The sequence below is a fragment of the Charadrius vociferus genome, unplaced genomic scaffold (assembly GCF_000708025.1).
Source record: "Charadrius vociferus isolate BGI_N301 unplaced genomic scaffold, ASM70802v2 scaffold862, whole genome shotgun sequence".
Classification (NCBI taxonomy): domain Eukaryota; kingdom Metazoa; phylum Chordata; class Aves; order Charadriiformes; family Charadriidae; genus Charadrius; species Charadrius vociferus.
Window position 1 is genome coordinate 249,375 of NW_009647209.1, and position 26,470 is coordinate 275,844.

Here is a 26,470-nt window from a genome sequence, read left to right on the forward strand (position 1 = left end):
GATGTCTAATTTGTCAACTGAGTAGCAGTTTTGGAGTGACTTACTGGTTATGGATGTAACCTGTAACTCAAAACCCAGAAGTAGACTTTTTATGTCAGCTGGACACATGAGTATCAGGCAACTGTTGTTTAACTTTGTGAAGGAAAGTGAAGGACTGTGAAAGAAAGTCTGTAAAGCATGAATAGTTACAACTGCAAGGCTCAAAAAAAGGTTTCTTCAAGCACACACTGTCTGAGAGTGCATTTTATTTTTTTTACCACATATTCGGCTCTAGTTGAAGCAGCACTTCCACATTCCTTGTTTAGCCCGCTTGACCAGTGTATTCAATCATCTTAATATCTTTATTATTAATACCTATATGCAAAAAGCATATAGTCAGCAAGAGTGTATAGAAACTTGTGCTCTCCGAATCCTGGAAATTGTGATAAAGTTGTAACCTTGCCCAAATATATCAGAATGCTCAAATTTGAATTAAACTGTCACAGATAATTTTGATCATAAACAAATATTAAGGTGCATTTCTTAGTGTCACTGACATGCTTGTGTGAGGAGTGATTCTCAAAATGTGTATCACGTACCAGAACTTAAGCTGTTCTGGCAGAATTAATCATGTTTGCATCATACAAATATTTTATTCGTGAACCACATGCTAATACTCTTTAGGTCTGCCAGAAGGGACTGCATGTTTCAAAAGCACCACCATACAGCTAAAAGTAAGACTGCCCCAAATAGTATTTCATTAGTAAGGAAGTTGAGAATATTTCTTGATTTAATTTGCTGTCAGAATTAAACATTGCAGGAAAACCTGAGAAATTAAGGAGTTCTTATTAGGGAGGTAGTAGGGAAGATTCCCAACCAAGCAAGCGTTTCTGATTGGGAAGAGACTGCCTGGAAGACTTGCTTCATCTAAGAATTGGTCCTTGGTCATTATGAGTGCAAAAGTCCCTCCTGTGCTTGTCTTCAGCTCTGCTAGCAGAACGAAAAATAAGGAAATTCCCATAGCTAATAAATGACACATGGCTATTAGATATCACACTTACGTTTTTGTGCTTGTTTCCAAATCTGTCAAGTAGTAGTAGAAGTATAGTAGACCCTGGGTACTCTGTAGCCCAGGAGCAGTTAACACAACTAGGTTGTTATACCTGGAATGTCATGGTTGAAGGATTCCCAAGCATCTGTGGGGTATTCCCATACTGTGCTCCATACAGCATGCCAGGTTTCTTAGAGAAGTCTCTCTGTGGTTTTTTTTCTGTGTGTTTTTTGATATGGTGAAATCCTACTGAGGATAATTAGCAAATAATCCTCTGGAAGATTATATAATTAATGGGAAATTGGAGTCATACAACTTGGCTCTAGAGATGAAAGGAACCTATGTGTCTGCGTGCAACAATGGCCCTGTGTTATCTTTCCTTAATGGATTTCAGGGATGTAAAATGATAGGTCAGGAAGGTTCCAAATCTTTTCATAATTAACCTATAATGTACTAAAATAATGAGAGAGAGAGAGAGAGACAGAGAGTGTATTACTTGTGAGAATTTGGATAATCTTACCAGTTTAAACGAGTTATTAAACATGGGTGAAATTGCCAGTTCCTGTGGGGGTTTACAGATTCAGGACTACTATTTGATATTTATTGATGACATTCATAAGGATCCTTTCTTGAATGCATATTATGACTAAATGACTTATCTATCACTATCACCTTTCAAAGCAGCATGCCACCAGCAAATGCTATGCTTGTAAGCTTGCTATTTTCAATTATAATTAACTTTGAGGTGCGTACATTCATCAGAAAAAAGGATAATATTGTGATTCAAGATTTTATTCATTTGCTTAATAAAACCATTCTTCTAGTGATAATAATTCACCTGCTCATATAGAATAAGAGTCCTAGCGGAGTAAATTTAAATCTGCCTTCCCACCAGCAGCTCCAGCCCGGCACATGCCTTCTTTTGTAACTTGCATGTTTGCAGTAGGTACAGGTTTTCAGATGTAAATTAACTAATCCTCATTAGATGAAAATTGGGCGTTGCAATACAGTTTTAGAATAACCCTATGCCCTTTTCCCCCTCAATCGAAATCATATTATGGCATAGACAGAGACTGCCCCACTATTCAAATAGTAGACAAGGGCTAAATCTGATGCAGAGGCACACCCTCTTTATTCCAGAAGGAGCAAGTGTTGATTGAACACATTTGCTGAACATCCCTTGAGCCATGCAGCTCTGTTTATAGTACTCGCCTTTGCTCCAGAGGGAACTGATTAACTCTATTTAAATGCTACAGCAGCCACGAAAAGTGAGCTGAAAAGAAAAATGAGAAGATGAAATATCTATCTATCTGCTTGTCTGTAAAGAAAATGTAGGGAGTGATTAAAGATGAGGCTGATGTTACCGCATGCGTTTACTTAGAGGTCATTACAGCATTGCTGTGTATTTGCAAGCAAAATACCCTGCTCCCCAGTGTCATCTTATTCTGTAATATCTGTATATAAGTAATAGAAAATTTACATATATGTTATGAGACATTAGTAGAAGCTCCGTATTTTCTGTATGGAAAGAAAGGCAGAGGATAGAGAGCTCACACAAGGTTGATTTCTGTTGTGGGGAAAGGAACTGAAGGGTGTGGATTTATTAGGGTAGTCAAAACACACTGTCTCTAATGTTAAGTGTCTAGTGCAGCATGTGCACTCCCAATCCTATAAGCTACATTCCATCCTAAATAAAGTCATCCTTGTTTTTACCAATGTGGATAGAAATTATCAGTTCTGTCAGAAAAGCCATAGGTCCACCCCCTAGAAGGCAACCCTATTAAACAACCAATCGGTATCAAAAGCAGTGATGTAAAGTGATAACAGCATATGAACTGGGTGCCAGTTTTACATCATAATACCTACATGAATGTCTTCATAGGCCTTTACAGTGGAAAAGTACTTTTTTTTTTTTTTAAAGGGCTGTCTGTTCTTTTTTCTCTTTGTGTATTTGTTCTAAAATGTCTCCAATCAAACAGAAAACTAGGAAGATCTAATTTATTTCTAGATTATTGTAAATACTTTTATGAATGTAGAATTTAAAATAATGGAATCTTTTACAGGTTTACATATACGTGATAATAGAAGTTGTATTCTGTCTATAAGGGTTTTTACTGATTCTCAAGTGCACAATGCCCTGAGAGAAAGCATGGCATCATGTTTGTGCTTTGAAACTCAACTGAAGACAAATGGGACTGTTGTTATCCTAAGAAAATTTTCAATGTTTATGAGTAACATCCAAAAGGAATTAGAAATTAAAATATGAAAAACTATTAATTGGAAATTTCTGCAAAGTGCTCACTTATATTTCTAAAAATTCTTTTACTTGAGCTAGCTGAAGTCTCTACATGGAAAATAAGTTATCATGGAGGTCTTGTTTTCCATCACACCTGAATTTTTCAGGACAGAAAATTTGTCGAAACTGTCCTTTCCTGCACTCAAGATACAGAGAGCCTTACTGTACTGCTATTCATAAAACATATTAACATTATGCTGGCTTGGGCTATTGAAATTTTTCAGTGTTCAGTGAATAGCAATATGACTGATTTGTATAATATTTCTTCCTCTAATAAAACTGAGAGGAGGAATACTGCCCCCATTTCACAAACAATAGCTGTATAAGATATATGAAAGATTTATGTTCATTTATACAATATTTAAACTGAGAGCACTTCACAGCATGGGGAGATGTCAGTGTTGTCATGGCAACAGCTGAAGATGTGTCATAAATGGACGAAGCAGAAGTCTTAGGCTTGCCCTAGCTGAAGCCAACACCTTGTCTATTGTTTTGAACCTGCAACCTAACCAGCTGAACCTTGATCTCTCATTTTGCTTTGGCAGGATATATTAAATTAGATAGGAAAAGCAGAAGCTAGCTTTGAATGGCTGAATTTGAAGACTTTGTTTAAGCCTGTATACAATTCCTGTTGCTTTCCCCCATTTGAAGCATTTTCTGCTGATGACACAACGCTGGGACCTGAGGAAGGATCTGCTGGTGATGAATGTTGGCGAGTGTGACTATTCCTTCTTGCTCTTTGATGTTTTAGGCCAACTCTGCTTCTTCCAGCTTACCCACAGACTAGCTCAGTGTTAGGACCAATCTGTGTTTCTACAAACGTAGGATATTGCCACATTTGTCAGCTCAGTTTGGTTTACTTTCCGTCCTCCCAATATGTGTGTATTTGTGCCTCTGTATACATGCTTTGCTGTGTGAAACTGGTCCTTTTCTGTAGCTGGAAGATGTGTACGAATGACTAGTTTGCATTTGTTTTGATTTTATGTGAATTGTGCTTTGTTGTACTTCATTGCAGCTTCTCAAGTCCTTAGTAATGTGTAGGGGCTGAGGGATTAGTTTTGGCCAGTTTTTTTTACTGTGTTTTTCATTACTTGAGCAGCTTTGGAGATGGTGCTTTTTCTGCAGTAGTTCCAAAAAGCAAAGGAAAAATAAGAATACATGTTTGTTTAAGTTTCATGTTCTCATAATGCCATTATGTGTCACAAGAACACATTACACTAAAATCTGTAATAAAGAGAGGACCTGCATCTTTAAAGTAACATTAAAGGTATATAATTAATTGACCAAATTCTTTAGGAAATCAGCTCATCTTCTGTGTGGAACTTGCTATGCAGACATTTGTCTTATAACAGATCTGTGTAGTAACATTATACAGGGTTTTCTTTGATGCTGTTTCTAGATATTTTTATTCAGCCAACATTTCTGTCTGGCTGCAAAATAAAAGGTAGTTACACATCATTCTTTAAGCTACATGAGTGTTTCTTTAAGAAAAAAAGAGTATTTCCATTGTCCTTGCTGTAATAAACTTTTAGGTGGATTCTTAAGTATTTCTTTCGAAGTTTAAGGCTGAACCGGTGGCTTACTTGTGTGCTTTAATTTGACATTTTTTTGCCTATGGATCAGAATTTTTTCTTAGAGTTAGTTTTATAAGGAATCAAAAATGTTCTCAAGTTGTTGTGGAAAAACTACTGAAACATTGGTATTCAGATATAGGGCTTAAGTAACATTGGAAGAGCATAACTGCTTTCATTTTGTTAGAGTAGATTAGCTTCAAAAATAAGACTTCTTTTTGAAGATCTTCAAGTCTAGAGCTTTGTAGTGAGCTATCTTCAAGAGTGAATTAGGCCACTGATGCACTTTTATTAGGTTTTAATGCATTTTTAGAAAAGGTTAAAAATCCACTTATGTAGGTCTACCTATTTACCACATGGAAAATGAATAACAACAAAATAATATTTCTAAACAAATTGTAGATCTGGTCCGGTGTATACTAAGATCAGTTGAAGTCATTCCGTTGTTTTTGCTAGGCGCTGGATAAGACCTGATTTTAATGACAAATTCTATATTAAAATGAGATAGAATAAACAGGTATGTAACTACATTCACATTTCGTGATTGTTTTTCATTTCTCTCCGTGTTTGTCCAATGGCAATGCTGTCTTACGTTAATCTTTCTCAGAGTACAGGAATCATATAGAAGTGTCGGAAGTCATTGCAAGTCAACCAGGTTTTGTAGATACAGTGGTATCTCTCTGTGTGATTAGCCTTTGTCATTGTCAGTGAGTTTGCTTTGAAAAGGGCCTAGAAAAGGTGATGGGGTAGTATTTTATATTTCAAAACAACCCAAACAGCTTGTCTCATTGTACACAGGAATAAAAAATTTTCTTTCCAACAGTCATATAAAGGTAATTAAGTATTTGAGATTCTTGTTTTAAATTTGTGTTTTTGCAGTGAGATATTTTCAGTAGAAAGTATATTTTTTGGTATGGAACTGTATAAATTGAAAGTGGTGCTGAGAGGAAACAGATGCTGTACATCTACTTGAGGTCAGATGCAAGACAGAAATTTAAAAAAAAAATTAGCACCAGTAGAATCGCTTTTCTGAGAGCTTATCTGAACGTCACACAGTGTTAAAGGCCTAGCTATTCTAGTGTGACTAAATGTCAGATCCAAAATTGCAAATAATAAAGTTACAGTAAATATTTAACGTTTTCTTAAGGCATAAAAATCAGAATCTGTGTATTGCTGAATGCTAATCCAGGCTCCTGTCCGAATCTAACAAACTAATTGTTTCTATAAATGATAAAGACTGTGTATCTTAGATAAATGGAACCTGAATTATAAAGGGAAACTGGACTGGCATGTTCAGCCAATTTGAATCAATTTTAAATATCTAATTTTACCAGGTATTTATAAAATTGTTTTGATTTGTTTCATGCATATATTCTTCTAGCTGCCTCAATGAACTTTTCTCTTTAGGACTGTTCTGTGGTACCTGTTGTGAAATTAATCATCTGGTCTGTGTTCAGTACTACAGTTCCCAAATGCCAACACCCATTTTTACAATTTCTTTCTCAGTAGAACTTACGAATTCATTGATTCCACTTGTGACAATATAAAGCTGCAAACATTTAATCCAGAATTTATTAAAGAACATCAAAGATATGGATCAAATAATCACTGTTGCATGTTATTCCATGACATAGAATAATAGCAGAAACAATTAAGAAAATAGTTTCCATTGAGTAATGTACAACATCAATAAAAATAATTCACAATTTTATTTAAAGTTCTTGCCATCATATTTACTTGGTAACTCCTAACACTTTTTAATCCTTGATTGTATTTGCTGTTGAGTAAACACCTAATTTTCAACAAAAGCAATAATTTGTTGGAAGTAATTACCAAGTTATTAATGAAGTGGCTTATTTTGGACCCTAGTTTACCAGTATGCACAGTCAATACAAAGTAGCTTGCTTTTTCCGCTTTTCAAAAGTAAGTGACTTTTCTCATATGGTGTTATTTAATATAGTAATATATGTCTGAATGTTGCAATAATATTCTCCGACTTGAGAGTTGACGTGCTTGGGGGTAGAAGGAAAATATTTGTCAGACTCTTCCATAACACTGCTACAAAGATATCTAAATTCTATGCTTGTACGTTTTACAGTGGTGATTTTATTCTGGATTTTATCTTAAAGTGGCTGAATGAATTTGCTGCAATTTCTGTTCTGTTTGCTGCGAAGCATACTTAACATCGTAGTATGGCTCTGACCACTGGGCAGCTGGAAAGAAAAGATGACTAAGAGCAGTGCAGGGAAAACAGTACAATAACTTGTAAACTTAAAAGGGTGTCTTACCTGGGAGGGAGGCTGAGAGGTCATCAAAAGCAGTGAATAAGTTAACATAATTATAGCTGTAATTGAACATGAAATACCTATTTTGGCTTGGAAAGCTTTGCAAAAGGAACATCTTTTCTTCATCAGGCAGCTGAAATCACTAGGGGCAGTGGTGTTTGCGTCATTGAGGGAATCGGACTGAAGCGATATTGGTGCATCAGGCCAAGAAAGTTCAAAGCCTTTCCTCACCAAGAAGGAAAGCAGTAAATCCAGCACAGTGAGAAAAGCTAGCAAGGCATCTTTGGCCAATATGAAATGCTACAACAGTGTTACAATTCTCAGCCATCACAAAACCTACCAGTTCTAGTAAGTTAATCTCAGACTCAAGGATCAGGATGGGTGACTACAAATTCAGACCACTGGATTTTTTAAATGGAAGTCTATCATTCTGGTATTAGTAATTCTAACTTTCTCCTTTTATAAATAAGCAAGTATTCTCAATACGATTTACAAATAAAGAAAAATGCATCATTACTTTATGCATGGAGCCAGAGAATAACTAGATACTGGCTGACCTCTAAAAGCAGAGTAGATGAGGATCTAAGAATGATAAAAATGTGTGTGTGTGTGTTTTCACTTTCAATAATTTGAAGCAATGTTTTTAAAAATATATCATTGCCAACAAAAATTTTTAGAACTGTTGGTGTCATGATTGTAGAAGATGTTAACCCTTTTAAAGTTAGCTCCATTTTCAGTAGTGCTACTGGCAGAAAACTTGAGACTGGATTTGCAGAGAATATGCTTATCATTTTAGAAAAATTAAGTCAGGATATTTTAGACGACTCCATGAATTGTTGGTGCCTAGGGTCTTCCACTGAAAAGTCATTTTGATTGCAAGTCAGGTACATGTCAGCTCTTCTTTAAACATTCCCTGTATACTGAAACGTAGAAAATTTTCTTCTTAGTTTTGATGCTAATAATAAGCCTGTATAACAGAAAAAAAAAAAAAACCAACAAAAAGAACAGCAAAAGCCCTTTGTACCTTAAAAGAACTGTATGCTACTTGGCATGATTTATCCTGGGAATGTGTTTCTCACACTTTTCAAGAGCTTGCTCCTTTGAGTAGTTGTGCATGGAACACACAAAAAAATTGATGTAGTTCAATCCTTATTGACATGATTACATGTTGTAAATAGCAATGTACAACTTTTTAATATCCTCCTGTCTAATCATCACGTTTTTTCTGATGTTACCTAGACTATTTTTGTCCAAATAAATTAAGCTCATCTCATAGAGACAGGATTGGAAGTTTTCTGTTACTTTGATCAGAATTAGCAGTAGATGTGTCGAGCCAATTACTCTAAAATTGGACAGAGGCAAAGTAGTGTGGTATGTCAATAATTTGCTGTTTTTTCTTTTAGTTTTAGAACTCTGCATCCTTCAGGGAAGCTGTTAAAATCTTCCCGTTGTTGTGAATTGCTGAGTAGGATCTCCTACTGCTACATGTTGTCAAGACTGTGCAATTGGAAGAAAACTAACAGTTTTAAAATGTTTTTCTTAGAAAATCAGCACTACATGTTTCCAAGAAGGTTTATTTAGAATTACTGCATTAAAAAGCTACTACCAAAGCTTAATTAAAAACCACAGAACAAAAGAAATTTGTTATTAAGACTCACATTTCATTGTAATTTTTACTTAATGACTTAGAGCCCACAGCTAACTTAATATACTGTGTTTGCTCTCGAGTTGTATACTAAGCCGGACTGCAGTGCTATTTTGTGTGTACAGTGTGTCTGTGTCAGCATTGCTTGCAGAGCATCTCCGTATTACACCACTGAAGTAGGATCGATGACAGCCTTCTTTAGTCTAACCCTTAGCAATAGATTGTTAAGATTAGCACGTTGTCTGAGGAAGAGATTTGTCTGAAGGGCTTGCAATTCCTTCCTACAGTTAAATTCAACAGAGAGACATTAGACAGTTCTTTCTCTCTTGGCAGGTTTGTTGATATTTCAACCTAAAAAGATAAAAAAGATAAAACAGAGGATTTTTTTTTCTTTTTTTTTTTTGTTGTTCTTGTTCCTGACTTTTGATTTATTTAGCAGAATTGTCTGTGTTCAGAACTTGGATCATAGAATCATGGAATGGTTTAGGTTGGAAGGGACCTTGAAGATCATGGAGTTCCAACCCCCTGCCATGGGCAGGGACACCTCCCACTAGACCAGGTTGCCCAAGGCCACGTCCAGTCTGGGCTTGAACACCTCCAGGGATGGGGCCTCAACAACCTCTCTGGGCAACCTGTGCCAGTGCCTTACAACCCTCAAAGTGAAAAATTTCTTCCTAATGTTTTATCTAAACCTGCCCTCTTGCAGTTTGAAGCCATTTCCCCTCGTCCTGTCACTACATGCCCTAGTAAAAAGTCCTTCCCCAGCTCTCCTGTAGCCCCCTTTAGGTACTGGAAGGCCGCAATAAGATTTCCCCAGAGCCTTCTCTTCTCCAGGCTGAACAGCCCCAACTCTCTCAGCCTCTCCTCACAGGAGAGGTGCTCCAGCCCTCGGATCATCCTCATGGCCCTCCTCTGGACATGCTCCAGCAGGTCCACATCCTTCTGATGTTGGGGGTTCCAGAGTTTAATGTGTTGAATTAAGGGTGAATTAAGGGTGAATTTTCATTGCTTGGTGATCTGTATTAAACGAGCATTAATAATCCAGTTCAAACCTTAAGGTTTCTTTACATTTCAGCAGCTGTATGAGAAGTAAAGCAAGAGTCTGCCATCTTTTAGTTGGTGCGCTGAAATCCTGCTAACAACAATGCAAAATATCTTTCATTTAAAAAAGCATGGGAAAAAAAGGTCCAGCAAAGAAAGAATCTTCTGGACTTACATACAAAGTGTATTTGGCAATAGAAAAGAATAAAATTGCTACACAAGAATGACCCAACATGCCTTCCACTGAAGACAATGCTAAAATAAAACTAAGAGTGGATAGCTTTTGTAGAATAAAAGCTGTAGGGAGTGCCTATCTTAAAGATTTATACCGGTATGGCTTCCTACCTTCTCTTTTGGGCTTGCATAATGGCCTTCATTAAGAATCAATCAGCAAACATCATTCTTTTCCTCTGTATTTAGAGAGCTCAAATAAATGGCTTTGTACCTAGTAGATCCTAGTTTCATCGATTATTTTGTGAGCAAACCTCTTTTGTCCCCCAGAGCCCTGTTGGCTTGGGTGGAAGTCAGTATGTTCATCATTTTGCTTATAGACAGTGAATAGCGATATATAAGCTTCCAGTTTCCTCCCTTATCAATACATTTTACTTGCAGTTACCTGGACTATGTAACTACTTTGTGCAAATAAAATAATCTTCCCTAATAGAGACAGGAATGTTAGTTAAATGTCACTTTGATCAGAACCCATGATACAATATACTGAAATCGGTGATAAAATTTGCCAGTTGGTCTAACTGAATAAAGAATAAGGTAACGTTTTCAGTCATCTCTTGCTTTCCAGTTACCTGACCATAGAAATGAGTTTATAGTGTAAGAATCTAGGCGATAAACTGCCACTAACTATCTGACAATACAGTATATGTAAATAAATGTTGATAGGACAGTACTGAAATGAATTATGAAAATATTTGCTGATTCAGAACTACTGTAGTTTGGGCATTTTTTAGGCTTATTAGACACATTTATTGTGTAAAATTGTGACAGTTTTCCCAATTTACCCTCAGTTTCAAAATAAATATTGCTTTATTCCAGTATAACTCCTCCATGTTCGAATTTTAGTGCTTTTTCAAATATGCCACATACAGAAATTCTTGAACGTACAAACCATTAAAGCGACTGCAAGTGATTTTGCATTTTTAAACTGCAGATTCTTAGAGTGCAGGAAAAACAGGAATGCACTTTGAGAGTTTTATGAGTTTAAGATGTTAAATGGCAGGAACGGAACTCTTCATTTGTTAAAAGTGAAGATTAAATGGAAGGATTTAATGGGGATAGAGTTGCTTATTTGTTGTCTAGTAGTACATAGAAGTGTCCTTAGCGTGACGTGCTCTGTGCCTAACATCTTCACCTCTGAGAACAGGCCTTCGGGCTCCTACGTCCTAAAATGGGCTGCGTGTCTACAGCTGGAGAAGTCTGATCAGGTGTCCTTTCCCCCAGTCAGTTGAGGTATCTAAACATTTTTACACCAAAAAGTAACTTTAAATTGGAATGCTGTTTTTTAAAATGTGTACGTAAAGCCCGGTTTTAAAGTTTCTCCGCTAATTCACCGAGATGTCTGGGATGGTTTGCATTCTTAATCTCCCTTTGTAAAAAGAAAACCTCTGAAATATTGTGCTATAGTCTGGCAGCCTGCTTAATTGTATTTGGCAGCTTGTTTTGGTTCTGGAGCAGTTCACTAGCCATCTAATTAAAATGGGGGGTACAGTGATATGTGTCTTGTCTCTGAAATTGATAGGGATGATGAAAAAGGCTGTGAAGATGACTAATTATTTTTCAATGACCAAAGCTTTTCAGTTCAAATCTTCCCTGGTTTTCATGTTTCTAAGGTCATTAAAATGCTTAGAGAACAAACATTTAATATGAGACTAAATGTCATGAGTCTGAATTTCTTCTTGGTCTTGTCTTCACACGCCATGTTTCATTCTTTGCCTATTCAGAACAGTCATGAGAGAGAAATTAATATGAGCCTCCAGGGTTTTTTGGGGGGTGGTTTGTTTTTTTGTTTAATAATTATGTTGAGGAAAACCTGTCAATCTTTGCATTATCACACTCCTCTCTTGTGTTGTTTCCACTGACGATAGAGGGACTCAGTTGTGCCATTAGTCACTGGGTAGTGTAGGAAGCACTGGGGAAGGCACTGGTCGATGTATAGAGAAGAACAGTTGGTTCCCAAGAAGCAGCCTGCTCTACCACTGTGCGCAGCAGATCCGCAGCGGATCATGCCCTGCACCCTCCGGCTTCCAGGTTAGAGTGGCCATTTCTTGTCCCAGGATCCGTTGAACCAAGGTCAGGTGCGCGTGGGCTCCCACCAGGGTAGCAGCCTTGGATTTCGAAATCGCAAATGCGTATGTGCAGAAAATGTATTCTAATTCTGTTTATCCTCCTCAAGAATGAAATTTCAGGACTTAACCACCTGTTAGTTGAGGGAGGAACCAGATAAAAATACCAAGGAAAGTGACAAGCGATATCTTATTTTCATTCCTTCTGACAGATTTCCTGTTGCATTTGTGTGTTTTTTGCAAGAAAATAGAACACGGATAAATTGTTACACGAGAAATTGTTTATAAAAAAAGTATCAGCCTTCTATATATTCTGATTTACCTGAATTTGAATGTAGTTTTTGATAGCTTTTTCTCATAATTATTTTGGGTGTCTTCATTATTGGGTGTCCAACTGAAAATTTTGTGTGGACTCATTTTTCTGTGTTCCAAATTCAGAACCTTTCAAAAGTATCTGAAATGGAGGATGCTTAAAATAGTCATGTTTGCATTCATGGGCCTCACTGTTGGGTTCGAGAGGTGTCAGCAGGACAAAAATGAGCTTGTAATAACCTGTTGATGGGGGTGCTCTAGGCACATCAGTTTCAGTAATTATAATTACATTATACTAATGCAAGCGACAATACAAAGTTATTTTCAATATGAATGTTTGTTTTAGCGCTTGATACACTTCTGAGGTACTGCTATATTTCTGTATAAAAGGAAGTCTGCTTTGATTATCAGAAGTCTGTTGAAATACTTCTAGTATAAAAGTAGAGTATCTTACAACTGTTAAGCTGTAGGAATGCCATAAAGATCATGCAGATCATTTCTAATTGGCTTACCATTTTCTGTAGTTAAAGTTTGGATTTCTAAAAGTTAAGGCAGTGCTTTGGGAATGTGAAATAGCATAAAAGGCAGATTATAATACTAAACAGTTTATTAAAATAGAAAAGATATGCATGGTGCCTGCTGTCACTCTTTGCAGAATTACTAGATGCTCCCATATGGTAAAATGATTTTCCCTGTTTATAACATCCTGAAGTGTGGAAGTACTTTCATCCCATTTTATAGATAAGAATCCTAAAAAAGGGAATTTTTAAGGGTTTTGTCAAAAGTTACTTAGTAAGACAGTATGATGTGTGGGACTGTGCCAACCACCTGGACCTAGCTGCCTTTTTAAGCAATTATTCTCTCTTTTCGGAGTCCAGTTGTTCTGGCTATTAAACTTATTCTGGATCCCTGATCTTCACATATCTCCTCAGATCCCTGATCCAGTTCTGTTTCCTTATCTGGAAATTGGGAGACAACTGTAATTGTTTCGCTTTATTTTTTGAGGTAATTGTAAATATATGTCTATAATGATGTCAAAAAATATAACTTTCTATACACACATACTGAATTAAAAAGTTAAAACCCATCAAATAAAATTAAATAGATTCTAATTTGTTTGGAAAACTTTCTGTGGTAAATACAAAATTTTGCAATTCATTGAGCTGCTTAAAATTTTATTGAAATTCTAGGAAAAAGGGACCTTTGAACTAAAATTTGTATGTTGAAATTCACATGCAGCTCCAGTGCAAATATTATTACCTGGCAGGTCTGTATTTGTTTATAACTAGAAAATTCACCTGTGTTGTATTGGGGATAGTAGATACTAAGAAAGGGTTCTTACAGTTAATGTGGAAAAGTGAGAATTTAGCCAGTGTTTTTGTGGACTGGTTTTAAATGCTTACCATGGCTAAAATGTGTTTCTTTTCTCTAAATTTAAAGAACACTAGGAAGAATCCAACTTGAGTAGACTTAAATCACAGATATTTTTTTTTTCTTCTTATCCAAGAACTATATTTAAGGTATGGAATAGTCGGAATACTTGTAGAAAGAAGTATGATATGTGGCAAAGCTGACTAAATCCTCTCTGGTACTTCAGTCATACTGTTATATGATGCCAGGTATTTAAAGCTGCATTATGTATGTCTGCTGGTGTGAGGATTTTGAACCTGAAATATCAACCAACGAAATACCGTTGATCTGCACTATAAGGCTTGTGGTTTGAATCTTTGTAGCATGCTGAGAATCAGGTTTTACAATGTTGGACAATTATTTATGTTTCTTAGGCGTACTTTCAAACTGGGCTTGCTTGTTTTTTTTAACAGCAGCATTGGTGATTTGTTATAATGCTCTTGATGCCTGATGTACCACAACTGTTGAAAATACAATTCACAAGTCAAGTTTGAAAAAGTAGCATAAAGATAGGGAAAAAAATATATAAAAAAGGATGCTGAATCTGGAGGTTTGGCACTTGGACTTTTCTGACATATATTTCATTTGGTCTAAATTTGTCAAACTAAAGCATCATTTTAAAATTAAACCATTAGCCTTCTTCACTGTAAGGAAGACAAATAACCAGGGTGAGGGCGATGCAGTTCTCACTGCTTATTTTCTTTTAAACATGCTTAGGTTCTGAATAAAGGCTAATCAACAAGATTTTTTTCATATAGACACCAATACATAGCATAATACCTATCGCAACCAATTATAATCATGTGTTTATTGTTGGTTGTGCTGCAGTTAGCCTGAATCCTTGCACGTAAGTTCTATGTTAATACATCTCAGCTGTAGCTCGCGTACAATATCATTCTTTAATTATCTTTTTGAAAAGATCTCTTCATCTTTCTAGTGTGACCACAGGACAGGAACTTAGCAGAACCTGAGAATAATGGCAGTATTTCAGCTCTTTTATTAACAATTCAAAACCTACAGTGACTATGTCCAAGCTGTTACCCGTTTGGGTATACATGTATAAAATATGAGTTTGCTGGATCTCTTTGAAGCTCCCAGAAACTCATTTAAGTCAGATAAGGGTTTACAAACCTTCACCTCGGTCTTCTGGCTTATTCTGTTAAATTAGGTAAAATCTACTTTAAAGCAACTGTCCAAACCCCCAAGAATAAATTTTTTATGCTGTGTAGAACCTGCATACTTCTCTGCTAGCTTTGCCTCCAGTCAGCAAAACACAAAAGATGGAAGAAATTTTGCCTTTGGAGAGTCTCCTAGGTCATTAAATCTAGATAGTCTTCATTTGGACAGAGCGAGTTACAAATCTTGGCCACAGGGCTTTAGGAACAGCTGTTGAGTGTGTCAGATATCACTCATCATTTCTTGTTGTTTGTGGCTTTTTTAGCCAAGGCACCTCTCATTCCTTGTCCCGGTCCAGGGCCAAACTGCTTCCTTTGGTTTTGGAAGCTAGTTTCAGGCTCAAAATTGCAAAGCCTGTGGATTGTAGGCATAAGCTGCAAAAGCTTCCATGGTAAGTATGCGGTTACAGGCATTTGCAACATTCTAGACCATTTCAGTTGTTAAATTTGGAGTTGGGGCATCAATAATACATAGTTGCATTAAAAGACAATGTGCTTTAATGTCATTGCACTGAGTTATTTTGGGTGATTCAAGTGACCCCATTTGAAATATAACAGATTAAACTGTGCACCAGTATATTTATTTGCGGAGAGTTTGCACTGTGTGCCTGGAAGGAAAACTGGTATGTTTCTTATAGACCTTCAAGTTTTATTATTCCTATTCTTAAACGCAAACGTATGCATTTAGTATCCCAATAAAGCTCAACTGGAGCTATAACATATGGGCCCTCTTTTAGTTCCTGCCCCCTGGAAAGCCAAAACTAAACAAAAATACCACTCCTCCTTTTCTCTGATTTATTTGCGTTCTTTTTTTGAGATGATCTTCTTTGAAAACAGAAGGTTGGCAGCTGAGAAAGGAAGCACGGGAGTGTGTGAAGCAGTGGGATGCTGGACAGGAGGGGTCCTGCTTTCTCCCAGAACCAGCACTGCAGTGCCCTGCTCTGCCCAGGGCTTGCGCATACTCAATATTACCCCTGCATGGACTTGTCAGCAACCCTGGAAATTGCTGTTAACTCTGCCTTATTGGAGTTGCCTGCTTTCTGGTTTTACAAAAAGCTTTCTCTAAAGAAGTGGTTTCTCGTGTTCCTCTCTAGCTATGCTGGAAAGAGTTACATACAAAACTGACTGCTTTGGTACATTTGGCTGACCAGTTTTTAGTGTTATATTCAGTGAAGGGTGACAGTGAAGGCTTCTGGTATATAGAAGATATTTCAACAGCTGTTAAAAGACAGCTCAGGCATTATATTTTCTGAAATCAGGAACAGATTTACCCTCGGTGTATGTGCGTCTCTGTCATTCAGTGTTTGCTTGTTTTTTTTTATATTACTGGTATGCTCTTGGGCACTGCCTACTTTGTATTGTGGAGAAAGTGGGTTCGCTGTTTTCTCCACACAGAATTTTTTTCGTCATTTGATAAGTTATACCCTGTTCTTTGTAGCAGGATTGTTTCATAGTTCAGGATTGTGCAGTCCTGCTTGGTTGCCCAGTCTCTTCTATCCATTTGTGGGACATGCCCGTGGAGGCATGGATGCTCTTTCGGTAGTAAATGGGAAGATGAAAGCAAATAAACCAGAAGTGAATCAGGAGACTAAGTAAGCTATAGGACTAGACTGCTTTACTGTTCTTTGAGATTGCGACTATTGGTGAGCACCATGGCATAATGAATAATCAGTCGGGGAAAGGTAGATGTGTGCTGCCTGTGTGAAAGCCAATACTGTGAATATTTAACCCCTGAAATGGAAGCCTTCGGATCTTTTACCATGAGGCACTGATGCAGCCACAAGACAAATATAATCAGAAAACATGTAAACAAAGGGAATTAAGGGAGAAATGACGTTTAATTCTTTGCAAGAACCACAAAAAAAAAGGTTTTAAAGAAATTCTGAAATTGAAACTTTGAAAATGAATGATTTAAGGTAGAAAATCCTGAAGTCAGAGGTTATGATAATAATAATATTTTTTTTTCTAACATGTCAGCAAACTGGAAAGAATTGTTTGGATTAAACTGAAACAAAAACTTCTGCACAAAGCCCTGAAATTCTACTGTTTCCTTAAAAAGAAATGAGGAAAATCTTCAGCTGAAACACACTGTTGTAGTTCACTGAAATAAATGAAGTTATGGAAGTTTGCAGCTGCTAAAGATTTGACCACTGCAACAGATGAAAACAAACAAACAAACAAACAAATTAACTGAGTAATAGACAAGGAGAGAAAGATACTTCTGGAAAGCTTTACTACTACCAATAGCAGAATTTGTTACCAGACTGAATCTGCAAGATTTTTAGGATACCTTCAGGATTTTTTTTTGTTGTTATAGAAGAAGTAAATTGTTAGTAAATAGTAAATAAGAGTCAGTCATTTATGTCAAGGATCTCAGTCCTTTAAACAAATGAAGGAAAAGGTAAAGCTGATTACTAGTTTTGTTGGGATTGTGCTTTCTTTTTGAAGGGAGTAATAAATTCTAGCTTCCTTAGCTTTGTTGCTTTTGTAGACATTTAGAAGTCAGAAGTTCCAACCCTGCCTGTAGTCCAGGGGATGGTAGAGACAGACTGGAAGATACAGTCACTACTCTGAAGTGGGTAGAATTTGCACAGAAAATAAATTCAGAAACTGGACAACCAAAAAGCTTGAGAGGAATAGTTTCTTGGTCTAACGGTCATGCTCCAGGCGGTGGCAGAGTTGAGGATATGATGTGTGGCTCCTTTAGTTCAGTGAGTTCAGTGAGTCCCATCCCACAGCTGAGTCTTCCCCAAGGACCGAAGTCCCCTAGTACTCTGCTGCAGTTCATTCTCCACAGAGTCACTATGACACTGTTCAGGCAGGAAAAATGAACCTTCTTAGGGACTTCTTTATAAATCGGTCATAAATTTTAATGAGATCAAGATCCAGGTTTAATATACGTTAAACTTATGCTTCTACTTGGTAGATACATCCATAATGGTATAATGGTATTGCTCAGAAATAAGGGTCTTTACATGTTGATGCAATTATAAAATGGGAAGCTGAAGGTTTTGTATAGATAGCGTTGGTATGGTTATGCCAATGACTTTGGGATAGAAATACGGGTGTAGGAACACAGATGGTTAGCACTGGATCTGCCCATGTAGATTAGATGTCCGGCAGACTTGTGTCTGAGATACTGGATGTTTAGCAGCCGTTTGTAGCTACTGTGCTGATTGCAGAAATTTTGGGCATGTGCATAAAAATCCATAAATTTTGCTGTACTAGAACATTGGGGAGGGGAGGAGGTGCCTGGGGGAAGTGTCTGTGTACCTGTTGGTCCTGGTCAGTAGCGTTTTTCACAAGTATTAACAGTATCAGAGTCGTGTCTGTTCTTTGCCTTCAGTTGTTGTGAGGGATTTTTAGAAAGTATTACTCATTTGGTTTTCTCTGCTTGGAATGGATTTATTTTGAAATATTTATTGTAACATCAGTTTTTGATGTTTTACCAACACTGGGCAATGAAAACAGACTGTATTTCAGTTTCACTTCTGATTCAGCACAACTTCCAGTTCCTCTTGCTTGTGACTCTGTACAACCTGCAAGATATGCATGGTAATATATATAAAAATAAACTCAACACTTCCAGGGATGTTCAGATTGCATACCTGATTTCTGCTAAGTGCAGGTCATGTGCTTTGAAGCTGTGCTATTTTATGTGCTGACATCCAGGTGTGTCTTTCAAAAAGACTAACTTCAAAGCAAACATGATGGAGTGATTGTCCCATCAAAAACAGCTTCCTAAAAATAGTTTCCCCCTCTCTGAGTAGGTAAGAAGATATTTTTATTACAGATGGAGGAGCTGTTTGTATGTACCATCTCTCATTTGTAGCCAGACTCATCCCAAAGATTTCTGGTTGGGAGAACTGGAAGCAGAGTTCATTTCCTATCCTATTTCTTGCCTTCTGTGTTTGTGCAAAAGAGATACCAGGGTGCTCTCCCAGTGCAGAGACGGAAAGGACAGGCCCAGGGTCACTATGGGGTCCTGGATCTCCAGGACCACATTTAGATGTATTAAACCTGGTAAAGGCTGGTGGGAGACTAGATGGCTAAAGAGTTGATTTGGAATGATTTTGTAGGGTTAGGGCCCTAGTTATATGATTTTCCTGAGGCACATGGAAATGAATAAAACCCTTACTTTGTTGAGGGTAGAACATGTGGGAAATGGGATATTTTTCTTTATTTGGGATCACTTTGGAAGAGGTGAAGGAATTACAGCAAAATCTGACCTGTAGTTTGGCAGACTTCACGAATTGGTGTTGCTGTGCAGGTGGAGGCAGTGGTAGATTTGTGGCTTACTGTGCTGGCTCTATTTTTAGTTTCTGACTGCTTGCAAGTTCCGTTTACAAATGTCAGGAAAATGCATTAGGATTATCTGCTTTATTGTAGAGGTAATAAAATGCTGTCCAATTTAGCCAATAAAATAGCTAAAAGCAGGCTCCCACTGTCATGGCAGTGTAGCTGCTAAATGTATACGGTGGCTCCACAGGATTTTTAAGCTGCTTGCTCTGTTCTTTCCTCAATGCTTGTTTCCCACCATTGTACTGAATCAATATGGAGATTAGGGATCTCTGGGGTTTTTTTTACATTAGAGGCTCATCTGGGAATACCTGAAAATGTGTATTGAGAAGAAGGAAGGTGAGGGTTCAGCAAAAGCTCTATAATCCATTCCTGCAGTGACGTACATTGCTCCTGGAGCACAGCAGTGGTACTGGAGGCATAAGGACCACTGGTTATTCCTTTGCCCAGGGGTCTGAAGTTCTTGGATGCTACGAAGTACTTCCTGAAGAGTCCTTTCAGCTTCAGTGGCTAGAATGGGAGCCAGTCGTTGACTTCAGAGAATGTAGTCAGTATGTGGCAGGCTGTATTGGTTGATATCCTGTAAGCCAATTTTAAAGTTGCTTTCTCTGCTGTAGAGCCTAGACTCATGGACAAACATCCCATTTAAGTGCCTTACTGGTGAGCTTTACGACTGTACTTGTCAGCTAGAAGTAGTAATGTGCTTAAGTCAGGGCTGAAGATGCTTTAACCTTGCTATGTGATTCTGAAAGAAAGACAAATGGGTTGTTCTTCCCATTAGAAAACCAGTATGTACATAAACAATACAAAACCACATCTTTCCAGTGTGGTTATTACCACATTGATTATTACCATTTTTATTATAGCCTTTTACCACTACAAGTTAGTATTGTAGGGTACCAGTCCTTGGAAAGTCTTTCATCCAGTTGTATTCACTAGCTAGCAAAAAGATTTAAGCAGACTTGTGACACTGTTAGTTAATACTTGTTTTTCATTACTGTTTTGGATGGCCCAGGCCGAACAGATTGTGTGTTAGTGCTGTGGATATTCACTGTGGCAGAATACATAAAAATAAAGACAGTTCTCATGCTAGAGACCTTATGCTTTAAATTCATCAAATATGTCCCCCCTAAAGCATTCTTAAGGTGTGGCTATCTGTACGCGCTTCATCACCTGCAGAAATTATATCTTCATTTTTAGGGGAACCATAGAGTTAACTTGTTTAACTCTGTATTAGAGTGGGGAAAAAAGCTGGCAATTTAGTAAAAACTGAGGAACTAATTCCACTATAGAGGGAGGCTACAAATAGAAGTAGGAGTAAAAGCGTGGCTTTGAACTGCATCATATGAAAGCAGTAATGACAGGAACATTGCAAGCTTGTGTGTACCTGTGAATGCCCTTTTTTTTTTTTTTTAATGCAACTTCTGCAGTTTTTGAAATTGTATGCCTCTAAGGAGGCATACAATGAAAAATTGATAGGTAATATATAATTATTCAGTGAAGTATTCGAATTTTCAGCTGTATCCCTGCAAGCTAGTGTCAGCTTGTCAAGTGTAGCTCTTGGCTGGCAAGTCTGACCAAGAAATATAGCTTCTTTTTCTGCCTAGGAGATGAAGGGTGGGAAATCATGATTTAATAATGAGAGGGAGATGTAAATCCATGCAAACTGTTTCCATACTCTTCAACTTTGAGAAAATGGAAATCTGGTAATGAGCTTGATGACTTTTCTTTGTGCTTTGGCCAACTGTAATGAGGAAGTCCAAATATTTGTAATATCTGGCATGCTTGTGGCCACAGCTATGTCTTAGATAGATAAGAAAATGGTTGTTTTTTTCAAGATTTTCATTTCTGTTTATTCAGATAAGTGCCACAGAACTGCAGCTTGCTGTTACTGAAAAGAACAGTCAAACCGTAGTGGCTCTGTTCTGCCAGGCTGTTCTAATGAATACTGGAATACTGAAAATTAGATACTGTGTTTGTCAGCCTAAGATTGACAAAGTCGTTGATAAGTCTGTTTGGGGTTTTTTTTAGTTCAAGTATTTTCATGTTTACAAAAATGTATTTTGCGTAGTAGGTTAGCTGGTATGTTCATAAGAGAGTAGTAAAATTAATCCTTTTAGGCTTTATTCCAAGCCCTCTTAATATTAGAATTAGAGTGCTGTGCATTTTATTCAGGGAGCACAGGTTTGGAACAGTCCTGTTCTCCCTCGACAGTCTACAAAACCCAGCAAGGAGGCTCGAGCTGCTCCGAGCTCCAGAGCTTGACATAGCTGTAGTGTTGCTGTTAGCCTGTGAGAGTTGCAGCTTGATGAAGTCCCATCTCCCGGTGATCACCTCTTCTGTTGCTGCCTGCTTTTTCCATGGTATTCCTTTGGGCTACTGAAAGGTATTTGTCCTTGCACAGTACCTCCTAGAATTGGGAACTGTGAGATGATGGTATTAGGATGCATGGAGTAAAATTATAAACGTTTTTTCCAGATGTTAGTCTGTTTTTAAAGTCTCATTTATTTTTTTAGAGGCAGTATGCAGTCAAAATCAGAGCTGTTCAAAATTTTTCCTTGTAATGCTTTTTCCATTGGAAATCACTGATCTGATGGAATCTGAAGCATTTCGTAAGGCTGTGTGAATTAGCCTTAGGCGTTTTGTCAAAAAGATAGCAATCAAGAAGTGAAGATGGGCCTGCATAGTTCAGGCCAGTTCAGGTGGACTTTTGTTTCTAGCTTGGAGCAAGGAGCGCTTTGAGACATGTAAAGTTTTCAGAGACTTTGAAATTGTGGGTTCAACTTATTTTTACTCAAAACTGCATCTGAGATGCAGCATGTTTCATAAACAGACTGTTTCTGAATGCTACGCTAAGGTCTGCCTCATTACAGTTTCGGAAGAAAGGAAAGCATCTCTCGAGTGACCTAACCGTTTCCTGCAGCACAGGGCTGTGTAGACCTTTTATTAAGTGTCAGTCACATTGTTCTAGTGGGAAGTGAGTGAAGCTAAGCCCATGTGTTGAAACTAGTTTTGTATCTCTCGGACAAGAGAAGAAAGGATACAAAAAAGATTTAAAGTGATTCTAAATAATATTTTCTTTCCTTTAGCTGTCTCCGTAATGAGATACAGTGCATCATCATTTGGATTTGCTGTAAGTAGAGAAACTATTTAAATATTTTCTACTTTTTTTTCCACGGGCTTTTTCTGAACATGAAATGCTGTATTTTTTCTTATTGTAAGTTCATGGCAAGGTATGCAAAGTCAGTGATGGATTTGAAAAAATATTGTTGAAGTCATGCCTTGGAAAAGATAGTTTCATTATACTTTTTCAATATAAGACTAAGTCTTATATTGGAGTTAATATCAATACTTATATCTCATCATTGAGGTGTTATCCACCAGGTATGGTTTTCTTCAACAAAATCTCTCAACTTAATCAGTTCTTTTGTTGAGCTTGAGCCAAATTCTGAAGTTCCCTTCTGAACTTTGCATGACCCTTTTCCTGTTGAAGTCTATAGTAAAACTCGTATTGACTTCGGGAACACATCTTTCCTCTCTAGGATTTGCCATGACTTACCTGATTAGTGGCAGAACAAAAAATTCCTAACGACAAGCAAAATAACTCATTTCAAATAATTTGTTTTCTGCTTTCAAATTTGAATGTTAGATTGAGTTTGTAGAAAGTTTGACCTAAGGATGAAAGTTCTTCCAGTGGGACAAGCCTGATTTTTGGTGTTACCTGACATCATGTCCTCATTAACCGGAAATACAAACATGGTAATTTTGCTGATGATACAGAATAATATGAAGTCTGGATACAATGGGATTTTGGAAAAAATATTTTCTTGGTTTGAAACAAAACCTTCTATTGCAGAAAATAAGTGACTTTGCAAGAAAAAGGAATTGTCAGGCATTTTCAAACACTTTCTTTGAGAGTTGTCGCATAAGAATCATATTAGTATTTTAACTCTTGTGGTGCCACAGTGGCAGATTGTGGTTTGTTTTTTTTATTTCACTTCTCTGCAGGTGATGGATTGCACATAAAAAGTTTTTAATCCTTTGATTAACCTCTTGTTCTCTAAAGTATATTGTCATGCAATAATACATGGGAAAAATGTGAAGATCAATTTAATAAATGTAAATCCTGCTTTCATTACAACGATTATTTGAAGCAGCTTTGTGCCTGTGCAGCAGGATAGTAAATGCATTACTGTTAGTACAGGGCATATTTAATGGCCCACAAAACAATTGACTCTGTATCTCTTTCAGTTTGATGCTACCCTGGATGTTTTGTCATCAGCGATAGTTTTGTGGCGTTACAGCAACGCAGCTGCTGTGCATTCTGCACACAGGGAGTATATGTAAGTACACTTAATTACTTTGGCTTTGGTAGAGGCCTGCAGAGCTTTTGCCGTCAAGCTGTGATGCTACGTATTACAGAGCTTTGACAAAAAACATTTTGTCATGTCAGCAAGTATTCTTTCCTTCTGCCAACTTACTGTTTGGTCCCAAACATGCAGCCTTTCCTTATGCAAAGCTCCCCATGATTGTGATTTTCAGTTTCTTTTTAGCCAAGAAAGTAATTGTTAGGGCTTTGCAGGTTTTATTTTTTCCCTGCAACATCTGTATCAAATGAAATGTATCTGCAATCTGCAATAGATTTGTAAATCTTTTATTTTGCACCTTACTCCATTATTCTTACTAGAGTATGTTTTTAAAATTGATGCCTGTATTATATTTGTACTTCCCTTAACAAGATTGGAATATGAACCCCTTCTCTTGGAATATAAATCGCTTCAACTGCTAGTGATATTATTAGAAGTTGAGATTACAGAACATCTGATAAGATTGAACCTGTATTAGTGTTACGATAGTAGGGTGACACAGTTTATTGTAACTGCTGTACAAAGAGAGAGACAGACCCTTTTTATTACAGAAGTGTTGCTGTTTTGGTAGGTAAGAGTATATCAATACTTGCATGTCTTCTTTATGGAAAAAAGTGTGTGCTTGCGAAGTAAGCATATTTAATGCTTGTTGTGTGGATCCTATGGAAAAAAGTCTTTAATTTGTAGTGCAGTATTGATCACAGTTGAAATTACATTGTGTATCACTGTGCAGCATTTCTATTGGCGATGCATGTGGTAGCTTAGCAGATCACATGGAGATTGGCTGAAGAATTGTTCCAGCTAGTGCATAAAGAACACTTTAACCTCCTACTCAAATTTTGGGTACATCTAGGTAGAGAATTACAGTACATTTATATGCTTTGGTTTTATTCTCTGCTGCCATTGCTAACAGTATCCCATCTGGCTTGTTTGAAGATAGTTCAACTATCCCCTGGAATGGACTACAATTTTACAATAAAGAGGGATAAGGTAGTTTTTGTTCTGAAATGCCTCTAATGAAGCCCCTTCTACAAGAAGGGAAGGCTGATTAAACTGAGTTTTACATAACTGGTAGGGTCAAGTGGAAAAAAAAAAGCCACACAGAGGGGACTATAACTTGTCCTCATAGTCCTTTCCGAAAAACGAAGAAATCAGTAAGCAGTATTTTTACATGCATTAACTCAGGCTCATGCAACAGCTTGCCAGCGCTGTGAGTTCCTTTCTGGCAGGGCTCCATGCATAACAGTTTGGAATAAAAGGCCATAGAAGATTGCTGTGGCATTGATTCATAAAAATAAACCCAGAAATATGTGATTAAAATTAGTCTTCCTGCACAAATTTGGAGATCTTAACAGACATTTCTTGAGTATCTTGCTTTTGTGGGCGTCCACAGAGATTCCTGTCAACATTCAATTAACATATTTTTGAAATCTCCTTCTGTTGAGTTTTTTCAAGTGAACCTTTTAAAGTACTTTATAGAGAAAAATAAATCCCAATACAAAAGAAGAATCAGCGTATCCCTATGGCTAAGCCAGTGAAGTGAACAAGCAAAGCAGCAAACGTATTTTCCTGCTTTTTATGCTCATTTTTAATTTGCTTTCATATAATCCCTCTGCTTTACATAAGGCTAAATTAAGTCAATGAATTACTTGCCATGCCCTCTAGTTGAAAACAGCTAAGGTTACATGATGAGATCAGTACTGACTGAAAGAATGTTACCATATGCTGGGAATATGAATCACTGGATAGGCAGTCTGGTTATCCCTCCGTTTCTAGAATTGACAGGAGAATCATCGTAATACCGACAACCAAAGAGGTGGTTGTGTCTCTTAAGTCAATTCTTACCGTGTCAGATTTTTGAGGGAGGCACATTTCTAATTTCCCGTTGTGTTTAATCAATCTCTTGCTTGAAAGACTGCGTGTAATTATTTTTCCCCTGCGCTGCAAAAATGTTGCATGACGGCTCCTGGCTGCTTGCTTACCTTGTAAATCATCTTGGTATCATATGTGCCTGTAACTACGCCTGATCTATCACAGTCCTTGTTTTCTGCGTGCCAGTGCCTCAGTGGGGAAGTCTGCTCTCAGGCTCCTAGACAGTTGGGTGCAAATTCCTGTAGGTGCGTAGGTCGTGCTGTGTGTTATTCCTGTTTCTGTGTGCCTACCCACACTTTGCCTTAGTGCAGGAGCCTGTGCAAAACTCTGGGTTTCTACAAAAACATTGCTACTGTTTACCAGAGTAAGGTGTGTCAGAGAGGCTTCAGTTTAGTTCTTTGTTTATAGATCTGTCTTTTATTGATTTAAATATTACATTTGTCTGTGTTTCTTAACATATCTGAAAATAACCTGAGCTGCTTGACAAAAGCCAAGAGGAATTGCCAATTAATAACACACTGCAAATTCGTAAAACTCTATAAACTTGACAGCAAGAGACTGTTGAAATCAGTGGAAAGCCTCTCATGGAAGGGCAACGTTAGATCCAATCCTAACTGTTGGACATCATTGAGAGAGGACATAAAGACAGAATGAAAACCAAAACCCCAGAAAAAAACACAGAGAATACAGCCTGACTCATGATGTGCTATGAATTAAATACTTAGAATAAAATGCTAAGATGTAAAAAATCTGTGTAATCTTACTTAAGATGTAGCCATATGGAAGTTAGAGATGCAACATCTCAGGGGCTGGTGCTCAGAATGAACAGTACAAAACTGCTTGCTGTGCCAAGTTCTGCTAAGCTGAACC

The 26,470-nt window shown here is 37.3% G+C and overlaps 1 protein-coding gene across 1 annotated transcript in view; it reads left to right on the top strand.

Annotated features, from left to right (window-relative positions):
* TMEM163 (transmembrane protein 163) overlaps positions 1-26,470 on the top strand; it is a 102,641-nt gene that overhangs the window by 38,066 nt on the left and 38,105 nt on the right. The window contains exons 3-4 of the mRNA XM_009895862.1: positions 22,451-22,494; positions 23,613-23,704. Of these exons, the coding sequence (XP_009894164.1) occupies positions 22,451-22,494; positions 23,613-23,704 (136 nt within the window). The remainder of the gene's footprint in view (positions 1-22,450; positions 22,495-23,612; positions 23,705-26,470) is intronic.